Below are 18,344 nucleotides of genomic sequence, written 5' to 3'. Positions count from 1 at the left end.
GTGACACTGCACCACTGCGATGTGTCCTCACCCGTGCCAGCCCTTCCCCTGCTGCGGGCACCTATGTGAGCAGGGAGTGACCCACTACTATCACATCCTCATGGCCATCCCTTTGTGGAATGCTAACCCACTCGGGGGGGGGGGGCTCCGCCCAAGACTAGCTGGGGAAAAAAACACCCCAACATGGGCCGCCTTCCGCCACCAAGACTGGTCGACCCTACAATAACGCAGCAGCTCACGTGACAAACGAGAGGCGGAGTCAGGACTCCCACCGCAACACGCGCTGTGCAGCGCCGAGTGCAAAGGTGAAAGACTTCCCGTGGGGCCAGCTCCGCCTCCCCACCATAGAGCAGTCCCTAGAGCGTCCCTTTCCTCGTCGTCTCTATGGCCATAGGGGAGGTTCCGCTTCCGGCGCCCGGGCTCGGCGAGGCGGGCGGAGGGAGACGGTTGCCATGAGTTTCCTGAAGCGGTTCCCGCCGCCTGGCGAGGGGGTCCGGCGGCAGGAGCCCGACACGCAGGCCGTGCTGGGCGACCGCGGGCTGGGCACCGGGACGCTGTACATCGCCGAGAGGTGCGGCCCGCGCAGCCGCTGGGGGAGGGGCAAGAGAGGCGCAGCGTCTGGCTGCGGGTGCTATGGGGGAGCGAGCTGGAGGCGCGGAGGGAGCGCGCCCGGGGAGAAGACCTGGCGGGGGGCGGGGCAGGTCCTGAGTAGGGGAGATCCGGCGGGGCAGGGGCAGGCCCCGGCCCCGGCCCCGGCCCCGGGGAGGAGACTCTTGTGAGGGGCGAGGGAAAGCGGCTCTGGGGGAGGGGGTTTGTTTGCTCGGTATTCAGTCTCCTGCATTTGGAGCTTACTGCTCCTGCTGTCCTGGGCAGTGGGCGCTAATGCCCGTGGCAGATGTCTGCAGTGGCGCGTGTGTGTGTTGGGAATCCCACTGACACGCTGCACTGCGCTGCTCTGGGATGCTCGCTGGGCTGTGAGGCTCTCTGCTGTCTGAGAGCCTTTTGCCTGCAGCCCAAGCGCAGGGTGGGGCAGCTCTCCTGCCCTGCCTGACTGTTCCCGAACCTCCCACCTCTAGGCTCTCCCAGGACGTCTCTCCGTCAGGCCAGGGCTGTTTTCCTGCAATCTTGTCCAGAAAGCAGCTGTTCTGCATTTCTATGCATTGCTCTCCTCATTTAACTATGCCCTGCCTTGTAGAACTGACCTGGGGAGGTTAGAGCTTAGGAAAACTAGCCATAAGTACCGAAATCCAAGATATAAACTAGGTAATCATACAGCTTCCATTCTGTCCTGAGCAATGTAGCTAGGCCCAGCTAAGTTTTAGGTACAGATTAGGCCCAAGATATGTGCTGTCAACATTTATTATGCTGAGTGTGCCTTTTACATTGCTCTCAATGGACTTTTGTCTGAGGCTTACACAAATATTTCTCCTAGCTGTCTCATCCAGTGTGTTGGGAGGTTTCTACCAGAGTTATTTGCTAGCAATGAATAGAGTGAGCCAGTAAGCACACCAATTACATTATTGGAGTTCCATAATGTGGGAGAACCAGCTCTGCTGAGTACAATAAGGCTTTGGATTCAAGTACAGACTCAGTTAATTTACAGCTGTCAGTACTTAAAACCGAGAAAAGAAACAGCTTGCTGATCCTAATTAGAACAGTAATTCCCCACCTTTTTACATCCTGTTCTTCCTGATGATCCGTAGAAACTCATTAGTGCTCATTGGTGTAAGTTGTTTTATTTGTTATCCTTACCACAACTTTTGGACAATCTTATTTTGTGATTTCTTTGATGATCAAAACACATTACAAACTGAGGTATGAATCATACTCAAGGATCAGTGTCGCTATCTCTAGGGTACAATATATCAAGAGCATGTATCAATTCAAAGAGTGAAGGACCGAAAATGAATTTCACAGTATTCAGATTGAAACTGCAGCAGGAATTTATCAGCTATGTGTTATTCCAAGATGAAATTTGTCCAGCACACTTGGGCCGTGTCTACACTAGCCCAAAACTTCGAAATGGCCATGCAAATGGCCATTTCGAAGTTTACCAATGAAGCGCTGAAATACATATTCAGCGCCTCATTAGCATGTGGGCAGCCGTGGCACTTCAAAATTGATACGGCTCGTCCCGACAGGGCTCCTTTTCGAAAGGACCCTGCCTACTTCGAAGTCCCCTTATTCCTATGAGCAGATGGGAATAAGGGGACTTCGAAGTAGCCGGGGTCCTTTCGAAAAGGAGCCCAGTTGGGATGAGCCGTGCGGCGGCGAGCCGCATCAATTTCGAAGTGCTGCAGCCGCCCACATGCTAATGAAGCGCTGAATATGTGTTTCAGCACTTCATTAGTAAACTTCGAAATGGCCATTTCTAAGTTTTGGGCTAGTGTAGACGTAGCCTTGGAGTCAAATCCCATCTTTTGCAAAAAGTCTTATAGATCCTTTGACTGTAAGTTGTCTCATTTTAAGCAAAAGTATCTGTTAGCATAATGCTTGGACTTAGTAATCAGTGGGATGAGTGCTGCCTACAGAGTCTCTTCCATAGATGTTACTGTTTCTGTTTTGTTGAACTTCATCTACAGGGTTGTCACATAATTCAGAACTTTTTTTATTTTTTTTTTAATGTGACTTATTTATTTTCTAGTCGCCTGTCATGGTTAGATAAATCTGGACTGGGTTTCTCCTTGGACTATCCTACCATAAGTTTACATGCTGTCTCCAGGGACCTAAATGCTTATCCATGGGAGCATTTGTATGTCATGGTGAATGCCAAATTTGAAGGTATGGTATGTCTGTACTGCTATGTGTTTTTCTTCTTCCCTCTAGTGGCTCAGTAAACAGGTAACATGAAAACCTGCTCTCTGTGGAGATAATTCGTCACTTGAATTGTCACTCATGAACAGCAAGGAAATTGGGCTCGATGAATGTCAGGCTTTGTCCTCCTTTTTATTTCAAACACTCTACCCATTACTTTCCTTTTCTCATTGAAGCCTGAGTGTCCATGGATATTCTAGTCACTTTTATTGTCTCTACTCTGTCATTTTCTACTCTGTCTCTGGTCTTTTAAAATGTACAGCAGGAGAGTATTCCTATTAAATGTCAATTTGTATTTGTTTCTGCCCTCCTCATCCTTTTTAAAAAGAATACAAAACTAATGCGTTCCTTTGGTACTTCATGTCAATTTTCTCCATTGCTTCCTTTTGTTCTTCTCCCTCCCTTCCTCTACGTTGGAATGGGTGTTTGCATGCCTGCAAAATTTCACTAGAAGCCTTCATTTAGAATCCTTGTAAAATTTTTGCAGGTGTGTAAGAGCAGCTCATGTTATGAGGTTTATTACTGAATCTTTTAAGGCTGTCTCACAGGGGTTTTAAGCTGAATTAGGTTTATGCCCTTTCTTGTTTGTTCATGATCTAGAAAGGAGACCTGAAAGCTGTGGGTTTTTTAAGATTTAGAAATACCAGGTTTGATAAGTCTGTTCTTTCGGAAGAGTTGGGGATGGGGTGTTGGATCTTTTATATGGTGGACTTCTGGTGAAAGGGCATGGTGCTGAAATTTTTTAACAAGTATCTTTTTGCCATAATCCTCATTGTCCATTGACGTTAAATAAATGCTTCAAAAAACTAGGCTAACTAAAAATCTTTCCTCTTTCCCTACTCTCCAATCGCTTGCTTCAGTTTTTGGAGTATTAAATTATAACATTGCAATCTTTTACTTGTAATAATATGCTAATAAGTACTTTAGCAATCTTCCTGGCTAGACAAGATGTGTATTTCTCTTACAACAAATGTTTTTGGGCTGAGTCTTGAGCTACTTTGTTGAATCTTAAACAACAGTGTGAGCACAGTTAATTTTTTTTGCAAATTATCTTTTAAAGTCTTTAGTGCTTCCCTAAGAAAGAAGCTCCTAACGTAATAGTAGGTGAACATGGAAAATGCAGAGGGAAAGAGAGGATTTGGTAGCTAAAACTTCAAGTGCGCCAGCTTTGTTAATGTCTGTTTATGGTACATTGTAAGGAGCTTGTTAAATCAAGACAATCATTCAGTTGAGCCTTGTTCAGATAGCATGAAGGAGAAATGGAAAATGTATATATTTTTTTATTCCAGTTCCATAATTAGGGTCTTACAAAATTCACATTCCATTTTGGTCAGTTTCACATTCACATGATTTGAAACATTTAAATCTGAAATTTCACAGTGTTGTAAATATAGAGGCCCTGACCCAAAAAGAAGGGTTTTTTTTTTTTTTTGGGGGGGGGGGGGTGCAGGGGGTATCCTTCAGGTTATTGTAAGGGAGGTTGTGGTACTGCTACTCTTACTTCTGTACGGTGGTGATGGCACTGCCTTCAGAGTTTGGCAAGCAGCCGCTGCTGGCCAGGACCCTAGCTCTGAAGGCTGAGCTGCTGCTGCCATCAGCAGAAGGATGGTATCGTATTGCCATGCTTACTTCTATGCTGCTCTCTGCAGAATGGGGCCCTCTATAAGCAGTTGCTACTCTCCAGCTGCCCGGTTGTGAAGGCAGAGGCATAGAATTGAGCATGGTGTGGTATGGGATTGCCACCCTTAGTACTTATAATTGGAAATTATGCACATAGAGACAAAATTATATTGTGAACACAGTTGTTTTTAGGAAGAGCCTAGGTCTCGTTTCCTTGACCAGAATGAGATATGGTTTTTCTTAGTACTATGATGCCAGAGTACGGGGAGAAAAAAAACCCATCCCAATTGACATTGATCAGCGAAAATCAGACTGATTAAAAACAACTATCCCCGTGGAGATGAGTGCCTTTTTCTGTTATGATTGTTTTTAAAGTCATGCTATAAGCAGCATTTAGAAGAAGAGAAACCCTTGCTCCAGTGTGTGCAGAGTGGAGACCATTTACTAGACCCTTACTCTTTTGCAATATGATTGTAGCTAGAATCATTCTGATCCCATTAGAGACAGGGTCTTAGTCATTTAATTGGGCCTGCCTCTGCAAGGGCTGTCCTATAAATTCCTAAGGCGGTGCAGACAAGGACATTAGCTGTGTTTTGCCTGTGTTCTTTGTGATATAGGAGTCTGGTATGGTACTACTGTCGCTGCATTTTGTGTATTAAAAGAACATTTGGGTCAGAATTTGGGGAAATACAAATATTTAGATTTCTTTTAAAAACTTGAATTCTTTAGAGGAAGAGCCAAAAGAAGCTCCCATGGGTGAAGGGGAAGAGGAGGAAGACAGTGATGATGATATTGAACCAATTGCAGAATTCAGATTTGTACCCAGTGACAAATCAGCCCGTAAGTAAAGAATGATATAAAATGGTATAACTCTTTTTAATAAGAGGATGAAAGCCCTTTATGAAGACGGAGTTAAGCTGCCCCACTTTCTGAGGTAGGGATGTGATGCAGGTGGGGAATTAAGGCACAGAGAGGTCAAATGATACAACTCCCACTGCTTTCAGGTAACTACTAGACTTTCGCATTCCTAGAAGTAGTGTTAAGTAGATTATGCTAATTTATTGTCAGCCTTAGTATCTAAATTAGGGTTGGGGTGTGTTGGGCAGCCAGTTGTTAATGAAAACTCCAGTGCAGTTGCAGTATATAGTTGAACATTTTTAAGAATACCCAGGTTATAGCTGCTGAATATTATTTCTGAAAATAACCAGGCCATATCTGCAAATCTTAATTCATGTACAGTGCCAGTTTTCTTGTGTAGCAAAAGCATGCATCAACTACAGTTAGTTTAATTTTTTATAGTTCTCTCTCTCTGTGCCTGTAACTTTTATTGCCCATTTCTGAACCTCTTCTCATTTCACTCTCTTCCTTGAGATTCGGTGATTGGACCTGACCACAGTATTGTGGCTGAATAGTAATGCCCTTACTCTATTGCATGATTTCAGTATTTTTCTCATTTGTTATATGTCCCAACAATGTTTTTCTCTTTTGATTACTACTACTGCTAAGTGGGATGAAATTTTCCATAGTTGTGAAACCTAGGCTTTGGTTTTGGGTATTGACAGTGATTGTAAACTCAGAAATGCATAAGTTCACAAAAATAGTGGACTACTTCATTCTTATTCTCCTAGTTTTGTTAGGCATCTCTTGTATTTCTCATTCATCTTCAGTCTTGAGTAAGGAAAATTTTGTTTTGAATGCTGAATTTGTTGTTCTTCCCCATTCAATTTCAAATCATTCAAAAATATATTAACCTCCCAGTCCTAGCATGAGTTCTTGGGGCATCCCACTATTAACTCAAAACTGACCTTTTATTGAATAGTAACAAAGAGGAAGCTGTGCTAGTCTATACACTATCAAAACAAAAAGCAGTCAAGTAGCACTTTAAAGACTAGCAAAATGGTTTATTAGGTGAGCTTTCGTGGGAGAGACCCACTTCTTCAGACCATAGCCAGATCAGAACAGTTTGAAGAAGTGGGTCTGTCCCACGAAAGCTCACCTAATAAGCCATTTTGCTAGTCTTTAAAGTGCTACTTGACTGCTTTTTGTTTTGACCTTTTATTCTGATTCTGTTTTGCGTCTTCGATAGTTTCTAATTCATGCCAGAACTTTTCTCTCTTATGCTGTGATGACTTAATTCACCTAGAGACGATTAACGGAATTATATAAAAAGCAGTAACTTAATTTGCTTGCACGATAGTAGTCTTGTAGGCCATGTCTACACTAGAGAAGCATTTGTCAACAGAAGTTACTGTCGACAGGGAAATGTAGACAGAACCTCTGTCAACAGATTGCATCTGCGCAAAACTTGCTCTGTCGACAGAGAACTGCCAGACTGCACTGCCCTCTGGTGCCAGAAAGCAGAATGGCAGCTCTGCAAAGAGGACTGCTTTACAATCGGAAGCCCTCTCTGTTGACAGAAGTGTCTACACTGCACTTCTGTTGTCAGCACTATATCCACATATTGTTATGCCTCAAATTTTTGAGGGATAATACTGTCAAGGAAAATGCAGAATGTCGAGAATCTGTCGACAGAATGCTTTGTGTGTGGATGCTCCCTGAGTTATGTTGACAGGAGGCCCCTTCTGTCGACAAAACTCTCTAGTGTATACCCAGCTGTAGTGTATAGTATAATTTTTTAATTCAGTGGCTGCTTTAGTGAAGGAGAATTCTTATTTTCTTCTCTCTCCAATCTCCTCTCCTGCCCTGCAACCTCCTGAGTGCTGTTATGGGGCATTGGGTGGAGGCGTTCTGTTACTTGGCCCTTTCAGCACTCCTGGGTGCTGCCATATATGTGACAAAGATCCCTCCCATTCTTCAGATTTGTATTTACTATGCATCCCTTTTCTGGGGCAGGTATGTAGTGTTTGGTTAAAACAAATATCTTTTGCCACATACCTGCTAGTGTAGATCTGCTCTCTGTTTAATTTTGGGGAAAGTTCTGTGGTCTGGGTTATACAAGAGGTCAGACTTGCCTGATCACAATGGCCTTGGAATTGATGAATCGGTCATAGATGAACCTGTCATAGTTTGAACCGGGACATGAATTTTCTGGGTCATTATAGGGACTCTTCTGCATACTTGGCTTAATCTAATTCTTGACTCCCCCTCCCCCGCCCCTCTACTCTCTGATTTGCTCACCTTGATGATTTTTTTTCTGATTTGTCAACCTTGATTACTATTTTTGGTTCTCTGTGCCTTAAATATTGAGTCTGTTCTGGTATGGCTATGGTCTGAAGAAGTGGGTCTGTCCCACAAAAGCTCATCACCTAATAAATTATTTTGTTAGCCTTTAAAAGTGCTACTTCACTGCTTTTTTGTTTCATTAGCGTTGTTGACCAATGGGAGATTTCTGCGTGACTTGTTTTTACAGTGGAAGCTATGTTTTCAGCAATGTGTGAATGCCAAGCCCTACACCCAGACCCTGAAGATGAAGATTCAGATAATGATTATGAAGGGGAGGAGTATGACGTGGAGGCCCATGGTTAGTGACTTGCTGCTATTCAAATATCTACTAACGTTTTCGTACCGGGAGTCACTTTTAGAAAGCCATTCTATTGTGTACATGTGTTTTTAAACAAAGTTCCTTGGCTGTTACTGCTATCATCCACATTTCACAAATTTGAGTAATTTCTTAATACTGCACTTTTTTGTGGTGTAGAAGCTTAGAGAGGAACAAAAAATCACTTATTTCACATATTTTATATATTCACATAGGGTGCGTCTACTCTAGGAACTAACTTCAACGTTAACTTTGAAGTTAGGCACAACATCGAAGTGGCCAGCGGAGAGTCAACACGCATTTTCCCTTACTTCGAAGTTAACTTTAAAGTAGGAGGCCCAGCTTCGAAGTCCTTACTCCATTCCTGGGAATGGAGTAGTGCCCTACTTCGAAGTTTAACTTCGAAGTAGGGTGTGTGTAGACGCTCAACTTCAGAGTTGCTTACTTCGAAGTTATTTTTGTCCTGTAGACACAGCCATAGTGGATCTGTCCCACAAAAGCTCATCGCTCAATAAATCATCTGTTAGTCTTTAAAGTGGTGCATTTCTGCTGTTGTTTTTTTTCTTTTTTTGTCAGAAAATCACTAATTAGAGTGCAGACTGTTAGCTGGAATTCAGCAAAAATCCAACTACAGCCTTATTTGTAGTCACAAAAACATCAAGGTACTAACTGACAGCACCTTTCCCACTTCCAAGTCCATAAGCTAATGTGATTTCAGAACCTACTCTGTTTGATCCCTTTAACACAGTATAGTGGACTGTTAGTATATACACCCCATTACAGTTTCTTGACCCCTGTAGGACCACACTTTAGATATACCTTTCTGGTCTGACAGCTAACCATTGATAACTATTCTTTGAGTATGGTCTTTCAACCAGTTGTGCGCCCACTTTACAGTAATTTCATCAAGACCAGATTTCTGTAATTCGATTAAGCTTTACTAAAATCAGGTATGTCATATCTATTGCTTCCCTCCATATTCTAGGCCAGTAAATGCTGTCGAAATTGGATAGGTTTGGTGTGATTTGACCAATTTGTCCCATCTTCTGCCTTCTCATTCAGTCAATCCCGACTCCTTCCCTCTGAGATGAATCTCACAAGCTCTCTTCCTTAATCTACCACCCTCTCCCATTTACCTGCTTCCCCTTGCGACAGCCTCACATTCCATTTTTCCTATGCCCAACTACTTCAGACTTTATAATCACAGGTGCCCTCCCAGTGAGTGTTTGCATCTGTAATTTATTTTCTTTTAAATATGTTTTCATCATCTTCTGAATATTCTGGTGTAATCAGAGCATAAAAGAAACCTGACAGTGTTAATGAACATTTAGGAAAAATCTCTATTCCCAGACTTCTGCGGAGGATTTCTTCCCAGGTGTAGGCTCAGAGCAGTGATATTAAGCCCAATGAGATGTTCTCATCTTAATACCCCATAAAGTTGAATCCAGCCTGAAACAATAGCTCTGTGAAACGTGAATTGCTCCGGTCATGTCCGTGGATATACTTTTCCTCACTTCCAGTGCTAGAGCGTTTTTTGATACATCTGGTAGATCAATTCCCAGCTCTTCACATCAATCTTGGCAGTGTCTCTTTAGTGCCTACTCTGCTCGTATCCTTACAAAGTGGTCCGCTCAAAGGAACAGGACTCCTCATATCCCAGCTCATATGAAGAGAGGTGGGAGGGAGGGTTAGACCTAGTACAGATGCACGAAGATGCGCACATGACCTTGGAATGAATACAGGAAAGCCCATAATTCTCTCTTCCACACCAGCCAAGAAAGGCAAGCCCCCAACAGAACCTGGCTCCTATGCAGGGCACTGAAGGGGGTTGACCCTTCTCACCACCTAAAATGCTGCTCCCCTGCTATCAACCATTTGCAAAAATGAAAAGTAAAACTGACAGATTTTAATAATATGCCATTCTACCTTTTCTAGTTTCTGCTTAATGCTCTGTGCAATGTCATTAGCACCTCATTTAGCATGAGATGGTTTTGATGCACAGTAGCAAAATTTGTCTGTTTTAATTTGATTTTTTCCCGGTGGGCTAGTGTTTGCCAGGTAATCCTTGGTTGCAAGGATCTTCTGCACCTTTGTTTGGTTTGTATCTGTAAGTGATCAATTACCAGCATCTGTCGACTTAAAGGCTGTTGCTTGGTGAGTTATCCATATAGGGATACCTTTTGGCCCCAGATTTGGTCGAGTAATGGAAACCTGTGCTATTATGATGCACAGAAAATGTTAAGGAAGTCTGAGTTACTATGTTGAATTCAGAGCTTTTAGAGAACTCAGGCCTTAAACAGAAATCTGCCCTGAACTTTAACTAGCAGCTGGCAGCCCTGCTATAAAATGCTTTGCAGGAGTGTTGAGGAAAAATGTATTGATTGAAGCAGTTTGCAAATGAAAGAACAAAATGTTGTTCATTAGCAGTTCTTTTAAAAGCAGTTTAGACAGTGTATGGGTTTTTTTCCCTAAATTGTCCATTATTGTCATCAAGAGATCCGGCAGTGTAGTCAGTGCTGTTAAATCCTTTTCAGTTTGACTCATACTTAAGTGTTTAACAAAGCCCACCTGGCTAATAAGTTCATGTAACCTGGCCCATGTCTGGAAGTCTCTTCTTAAATTGGTTTGGTTTCTTGTAGGGACTTGGCTGTGCTTATGACTTCATATCTGCTCAGTACAAATTTGTCTTTGCAGAACGAGGACAAGGCGATATCCCTTCCTTCTACACGTATGAAGAAGGATTGTCACACTTAACGTCAGAGGGTCAAGCCACTCTGGAGAGATTAGAGGGCATGTTAGCTCAGTCTGTGAGCAGCCAGTACCACATGGCTGGAGTGCGAACAGAAGATTCAGCAAGAGAGTTTGAAGGTGAGACATGCCCCTTTCCACCAAACTACATGTAGTAGGTTTCATGATCCTTGCTGCTTGCAGCTTTTTGTGGCAGTAGCAATAGTGAAATTTCAAGTGAGCAATAATGTCATAAACTTCTTCATGTGTTGAGGAAAAAGAAGCAGTTTTCATGGCATAAATGGTGAGTAGTAATTGAAACATTTAAAAAAAATAATTTGGTGTCTAAGTGTTTCCATAATTTGCAATACCTACTTTGTAGATCAATCACTGTTACGACCTTTGTCGATGCAACGTTAGCAATCTGAAGACAAATATTAGGAAAAACGGTGGTGGGTTGGAGTTCTGGGCTAGTGAACTGTTGGCTGTTTTAGCTTAAAAGGCTAGTACCGCTTGCTTTTTCATGGTCAAAATTTATAGTGTGTGTGTCTGATTACAGGCTTGCAGATCAGGTAAGATATTTAAGAGTTTCTGAATACTTAACTGAAATTATGTAACCAAAATCTCCTTTTTAAAAAGAAGTTATGTTAAACTATGTTCTTCGTCCTTCCTTTTTCCAGCTGAGCAAAGCAATATGGTGAATAGGTATATGCATTGTGTTGCAGAGATTGTTGACAGAGATTAGTGACTTTTCTTAGCTTGAACTCTGCATTTTCTTTCTTTTTATAGATTAGCTTTGTGTGTTCCACCAGTTTGTGCTTTAAAGTGTATTTGTATGGAAGCATTTTTATATAATCTCATTTGTTCTTGTGAAATCTGCCTTCATCTCAAAGTTCAGTCTGGATTTTGAACCCAAAGTTCTAGATGGACCATGTATATATAGCACAGCTTGCAGCTCTTCTTAGCACAACGAAAAAGCAGTCATGTAGCATTTTAAAGACCAACAAAATAATGAATTGGGTGATGAGCTTTCGTAGGGCAGACCCGCTTCTTCAGATGTGGATCTCCAGATCTGAAGAAGAAGCGGGTCTGCCCTACGAAAGCTCATCACCCACTACATTATTTTGTTAGTCTTTAAAATGCTACATGACTGCTTTTTTTTTGTTTTGTGAAGATACAGACTAACACGGATACCTCCCCGTGACTAGTCTTAGCAGGCCTTCCTTGATCTTGTTGGCTGTTGCTCTGTTCTGGAAGGGTGGGCTGGCTTGAGTTTTGCTTAGTTCTGTGCTAGATCCTTGGCTGCAGGTCTTCTGAGTTTTTCTGGGATTTCCTGACACTCTGCAACCAAAGGGACTAATTCTGACTTTGCTCAACAGCAGGGGGTGAGGGCACTCCAAGTTTGTGATCAGTGGCCAAAGGCCACAGTTTTTAATATAAGCGAAGGGTGTACAGGATTTGGGACAGAAGATGGATAGGAGATTGGGCTGCAGGAGGTGGTGTGGGGTCTAGGAGGGAAATGTGATATGAGGCAGAGGTGCAAAGGGTTTGGGTTGTGACCTGGAGCAGGGAGTTGGTGTGCGGGGGGGTAGATTACCAGCTGCAGGCTCTAGTTGGGATGCATTTACTGTCTCCTGACCCATGATCCAGTAGGGCCATGGTGCAGTCTGCCTGCTGCTGTGTCCGCTCAAAGTGGCCAGCTGCTGGGACCAGTGTGTGCATCTCTGCGCTGCACATCCTTAGGGGCTGAGCTCTCCATGTGCAGTGTGTATTCATAAGTATGGGCCAGGCAGCTTTCTTTTCTCAGAAACTGGTCAATGTGAGCTGCGAGGATTGAGCGAGGGGTGAGGGCAGCATGCAGAGACCCCCATCCTCAAGGGGAGTGTGCTGCACCGAGATGCACACACTGGTACCAGCAGCCAAGTGCTGAGTGGCGTATGGGGGCATGGCATGCAGGGAGCCTGCCTGGCTCATTGGGTTGCAAGACATTGGAGTTCCAGAGTATCCAGCTCACTTCTGCTCACCAGGATGGATTTACGTGGGTGACTAATGAGAATGAGCAGAAGTTCTCAGAATAGGCACAAGACTGAATTGAGTTAGTTTCACACAAAACCATACACACCAGCAATGTTATGCTTTCTAGTCTTGTGTTCATCTCAATTGCATGAGGGGTTTAATGTTCAAATTTGTGAACCAAATAAGGATTCTTGCTTTAAAAAAAGTTCTTAACCTTTCATCTCTTTATTATGTGCAATTTAGTTACTTGTAATTGTCCAGCTGATATTTTAAATAGGAGTATAGCCAGGATTTGGTGGCATAGGTCTGGGGAGTTTTCAGGTTGCCTAGAATGCTGTCAGCACCATGTTTTGTATTTTCTGCATCACTAATCTCTCGCCAGCAGAGGGCACTAACTTGATGTCACAGTGTGTTCAGCTGGTGAGTGCTGCAGAATTTCATTGTCTTGGCTTTGTTTTCAGATGGAATGGAGGTGGACACAGCACCGGTGGTTGCAGGGCAATTTGAAGATGCAGAAGTTGACCACTGAGTAGGATGTGTGCTATACTGTAAGCTTAAAATTTTAGATTTTTACTTTCTTCAGTCCTGCAGTGCCATATGCTTTTGTTTTTTGATGAAGTGAGAATTGTCCACAAGTCCCTGTGTTAAATTACTTTTGCAGCCATTGAAAGTTTTATCTTCCATCAAAATGAAAATAGCAACTTTGAATAAAATTGTTTATTAAAATACAGAAAAGCGTTTAACTGTAAAATGAACGGCCAGATTAGGTTTAGTTGCTGTCTTATTCAGGCACTGACCTTACACACTTCAAGGAAAGGTAGATTGCCTGATGTTAGATCTAGATCCATTGGTCACATGAATTGTTTCATCTCATTGTTTCTTGGAAGCAACACATACATTGCTGTTACATTATTGTCCCTGGTATCCATTGTTTCCACCCTTAATATGCAAGATTCCCCACACCTTCCAAGGGGCCAGAATGTTTCACTGTGCCGGGTCCAACTCTTTTACATTGAATTAAGTGGAACAGGAATTCTTCCTTTTGGTTTTCAAGCTATCTGCTGTGGGGGTGTCATTGAAAGCTTTCAGCTTGGAGCAGCTCTAGAAATATTTGTCAGATGTTCCCATTTTGGTATTCCTTCTGATCTGTTTGTTAGTGGCCGAACAAGGTGTGGCAGTCTTTCCCAGCCAGAGTTTGGAGGGAGGGGGCAGTTTAATCTGGGAGCAGACGAGAACTGATTTCTGACAGAGACACTCTGCATTGGATCCCTGCCCATGAAAGCTTATGCTCCAAAATATCTATTAGTCTATAAGGTGCCACAGGACTTCTTGTTGTATTGGGTTTGTACAGCTCCATGAAAGTTGCTTGCCTTCCAGCTTCCACAGCATCCATTAAGGTAGCCAGTCCTAGGAGCAGCTTGTATGTGCAGGCAGCAGTGCGTAGACTTTAGCATCTCTGGCCTGCTTATTCTAGAAGTAAGAACAAAATCCTGCTTCAAGAAGCCACCATTAGACAGTCTTACTCCAAGCCATGTGTCACCTTCTGGGGAGTGGTGGTGAAAAGGAGCAGAACAGCAGAGCAAATTGAAAGTTAGTACAAAAAAAGCCAGGAGAAGAGTCTAAAGAAGGAAAAGTGAAAGTGAATCAAAAATAATTTACTTAATATAGGAAGCAGGCAGCTGCTCCAGGAGGGGTCGCACAAGGAGGAGGCTGAGAATCACTATGGAGTGCTGGTGTCCAGATTTTCAATATATATCTGGTTTCCCTCTTCTCATCTGCCACTGTTTATTCTTCCTGTGTCCTTGTACATCTGAATCTGTACTTCCTGCTCTCTGGGGACTTTTGAATGTCCTTATGTCCTTCTGTCACATACTGGTCCTTAGAGGATTGGCCTCGAGGTATGCTTTCATTCACTTTCTCTGCTGGAGGCGTTTGGCCTCTCTTGTTCTTTGCCACTCAGAAGTTTGTAACAAGGCCCTGGCACCATCTTGGAGCACTGAATGGCTCAAAGAGGCGCTATTTTGGGTACTATGAAGATTTTAATTACTCTGCCATCTATGCCCAGATTCCTTGCTCTCTGTTAGGGATACCCATGACATCTGCACCTTGAAAAGGTCTGCTGTTATTACCATAGAGCTGTGTGTTCCCTCCAGTACCTGTCAGTTCATAGGTTACGAATCCATCTGCCACATCTAAAGGCAGATTTCCTTTGTGGTAATATCACCACAACCATGCCACTTTCTATAGTAGTAACCACCAGATGATCATGTTGTAAGCTGAGCTGGATCAGGGTTGGTTAGAAGTAGAATTGGAATCCTCTAAGAATGCCCTGGAAATAGTATTGTAGAGTTTATGGGGTTTGGAGTGTGATGGTAAAGTTCTGTGTCAATTTCCAAGATTCTGGGGGAGAAGAGGGGTGTGTCTCGGCTTTCTCTTTGTACACTCCCATAGCACTGTTTGAAACAGCTGTATGTGAAAGCACCCTAGGGAACCTTTAGTTTACATGGAACAATTAGTGTGCAGTGCATTTGTGTGCTTTGGAATCCCCCACCCCAGTCCACATTACTGCTTTGTCACAAGCCCATAGGTACAAGCCAGGGACTATATAAAGAAACTGAACTAAGAATAGGGCAAAGTCACCACAGATTGAGAAATCAGTTCTCATGCTGGGTGGATAAACACTGATTTAATTTTTTATATCTGGGTGTTTTATTGGTATGTATCAGTTAAAACCTAAAATTAGAAGCTTTATATTGTGGTTGTTCTTTTCCTGGCAAAACACACCCTTCATGCTATGTTATAGTGTCTTCAGTTGGTGGGAACTCTTCCTGAGCTTATACTGTGCATACCCCAATATACTGTTACAGAACAGTGTGTTGCCGGAGTTAATTGGTTATGCTAATCTTGCTTCCTGTCTTAAACTGTGTTAGTGTGCAGTTAACCAGCTGTTCCTGTTAAGTGGTGGATGAAATGAATTCTGTATATAGTGCTAAGTATTATGTCACTGCGTAAAGCATTTGAGAGCCTTTGGTATGAAAAGCCCTGTAATGAATGGGTCACCAGGTTGGTTTGCTGATGTAATTTAACTTTGTTCAAAAACAAGAAATTATAAAGTAGCTTCCAAGTAATCACAGAATGTGTGTGAAGAACAATCAGTTCTTCGTTGTCTCTGCTAATCACCATGCTAACAACTTTATGGCTTGTTGGTTACTGTAATAAAGAGGAAGTTGGAGATTTTCATAGTACGCTATGGAGCAAATCATTTTAGATTTGATTCTTTTTAGTTTGCTTAACATTTCAAGCAGACTGAGCAAACAGTCTGCAGGAACATCAGGTCTCAGAGATCCTTTAGAAAGCAATGAACCGCCATGCCTCCAAAGTGACCTCCTCCTGTGAAACTATTGTTGCATGTCACTGTTCATTACACAAACAAGATGTGACAGTTGCCTGACAAAGCTCTTGGAGACTTGTTGATGATGGCAAGACTAAGTACAAATTTCACACTTAAAGGGCAGTTTTTATTTATGCTGCTTACAAAAGTTCACATTTTGTTCACATAATTTTGTGTATATTAAACTGGCAGCTCTTGGACAATCTTTCCTTACCCATACACACATTCAGTAGTATGCTTATAGGGACTGATTTTTATTTTTTTTTTCCAGACCAATTGAATAGTCAAAACTCCCACTGGACTCCATGTGAGCTGCGGGTCTCCAGACCTTCTGACAATCAGGCCTGGGATGTGTTGAGATGAATAGTTATCCCATGCTGTTGTTAGCAGCTGTTCAGAGACTTCTTTGTAAAGATTTATAATTTCTTTAATGACAACTATCTAAACCCCATGTCTTGTATCTTTCAGATTCCTCTCGTGGCACTTCCAGAAGAAGCTGTAAAACTGACGGCATTGCAGTGACTATTGAGAATTCTCTTTATTAACTTCTCTATTAATGACCTAAGCATGGACATATACGTCTGTAAATGCTTTTATAGATGTGCTTAAAACAGAGTTTTACATTTCTGCGACCACTGTGGGGGTTTTTATGTAAAAGATAAAACGCCTCTTGTCTCATGCTTGAATAGGGCTAATCATGGCTTGTTTCTAGGAAGCCTGTGTCGGAATTCTGAGAAATAAGAAACAAAATTGTAATTAGAAGAGAATTCTAGGTTGTCCTAGAATTTGTCCATATTTTTGTATCTGTTTATCCATTGAGTCAACCATGTGTGATAGAAACAAAAGTTGGTAAAGAAAAATAAGGTCAGCTAAGGTTGCAAAACAAACTAATTTTTAACTACCCAAGTAATTGGCTTTGTGTTCAGGTCTTTTGTCTGTCATTTTTACGGACAGAGTTTGGGCGAGGAAGAGACTAGAGGGAAGTTCCACGGATGAGACTTGTTTCATCTTTGTAATAAACATAACAAAATTGATTAATAAACTTAGACTTTTGTATCTCACAATCCAGGCTTGTGTTGCAGCCTTCAGTGATTTTCTTTGGAAGACCCATCAAGCTGCTCAGGGCTCTGGGCAGCTCTCATTTGTGGGGTTTTTTTGCAGGATGGAAGGGGTAGTACTATAGTGCATCCCTTAAAGGGGATGTTTTCCTTGAACCCATTGTAAGTATTGTCAACATACAGGATTTTGGCACTATTGTAACAACACTGATGCAAACCCCCATGATCAATGCACTGGACTAAGGTATGGTACATCTTCATCATGATTTACCCTGGGTTTAGGAGATTCTGACTGCCTTGAGCAATGCACAGATCCATGAAGCTGCCTCTCATCCTGCTCTGTTGCGTGCTCTGATTTGTTAGTAGGTAGTCTTCTGCCAGGTAATCTCTCCTTCCCCTAGTCTGCTCCTGAGGGAATTCTGCATACGTGCAATGGCACAGAATGCGTGCCTCCTGCAGATTTCTTTGCTTCCCTGCGGCAAAATGACTTCTGCTGGGGAAGCAAAGAGAAGCCATGAGAAGGGTCATGCACCTCTCCCCAGTAGAGCCAGCAGGTCACTTCCATCTCCTGGAGCAGGTGATATAGTCGTAAGTCACTCCTGGCAGGGCACTGGGTGGTAGTGAGCGAGACTCTTGCTGTTGTGACACACTTGGTGTGGAAAGGCAAGGCTCTGAGTGTTTCTAAGGAGGTAGCCATGGGGCTCTGTCCTCTCAGTGAATAATGTAGCAGCCTGCCTGCTTAATGAATTGTTCCCATTGTTCTTGGTGAATTCCCCAGCAGTCTAAAACTAGTGTTAAAATTGCCAGAGTAGTGCAAAGGACAGTATGGCTTTGTCCCTAAACTACCATCAGCATTCATGAGACCCGGTCTAAATTTTTGGGACTGAAAACATTTCCTGTCAAAATGTGCCCCATCAGCTTATTGCTGCTGACATTTTTGGAGGTGGTCAGTAGCCAGTATAACTGTTCAATTCCTCAACTTTCATTTTGCTCTGCAGTTGTCTGCGATGTAGCACTGAGCATGTAGTTGCATGGATTTGTCGACTAATAACTAGAAATGAATGGTCAGACCTGGCAATATTAGGTGGAGTTTGGAGATTTCCTCCAATGCTTCCCATTCTTCATTCATTGTATTGTAGTTTTAAATCAATTAAATTACCAAATTAATTGAAGCCAGCATGGTAGTTGTTCAGACAAGTAAATTTGCAAAATTGTTAGT

General features: G+C 42.7%; 1 protein-coding gene across 1 annotated transcript; it reads left to right on the top strand.

Moving 5' to 3' along the window:
- The first annotated feature begins 404 nt into the window (after positions 1-404).
- Positions 405-17,135, top strand: CLNS1A (chloride nucleotide-sensitive channel 1A). The gene is made up of 7 exons (XM_074981229.1): positions 405-571; positions 2,645-2,781; positions 5,164-5,274; positions 7,805-7,915; positions 10,628-10,801; positions 13,138-13,224; positions 16,536-17,135. Exons 1-6 carry the CDS (start codon positions 453-455, stop codon positions 13,203-13,205), a joined length of 720 nt encoding a protein of 239 aa, XP_074837330.1. The 5' UTR covers positions 405-452; the 3' UTR covers positions 13,206-13,224; positions 16,536-17,135.
- Positions 17,136-18,344: the final 1,209 nt, after the last annotated feature.

Source organism: Carettochelys insculpta, chromosome 1 (assembly GCF_033958435.1).
Source record: "Carettochelys insculpta isolate YL-2023 chromosome 1, ASM3395843v1, whole genome shotgun sequence".
Lineage (NCBI taxonomy): Eukaryota > Metazoa > Chordata > Testudines > Carettochelyidae > Carettochelys > Carettochelys insculpta.
Note: the sequence above shows the minus strand (reverse complement) of the source record. Positions and strands in the feature narration are given on the sequence as shown.

Bases quoted from the DNA above. Each gene is read 5' to 3' on its own strand.
- CLNS1A (XM_074981229.1), top strand. From the start codon at position 453: ATGAGTTTCCTGAAGCGGTTCCCGCCGCCTGGCGAGGGGGTCCGGCGG. The intron at 5,275-7,804 runs GTAAGTAAAGAA...TTGTTTTTACAG, and splicing joins ACCCAGTGACAAATCAGCCC to TGGAAGCTATGTTTTCAGCA. The intron at 10,802-13,137 runs GTGAGACATGCC...CTTTGTTTTCAG, and splicing joins TTCAGCAAGAGAGTTTGAAG to ATGGAATGGAGGTGGACACA.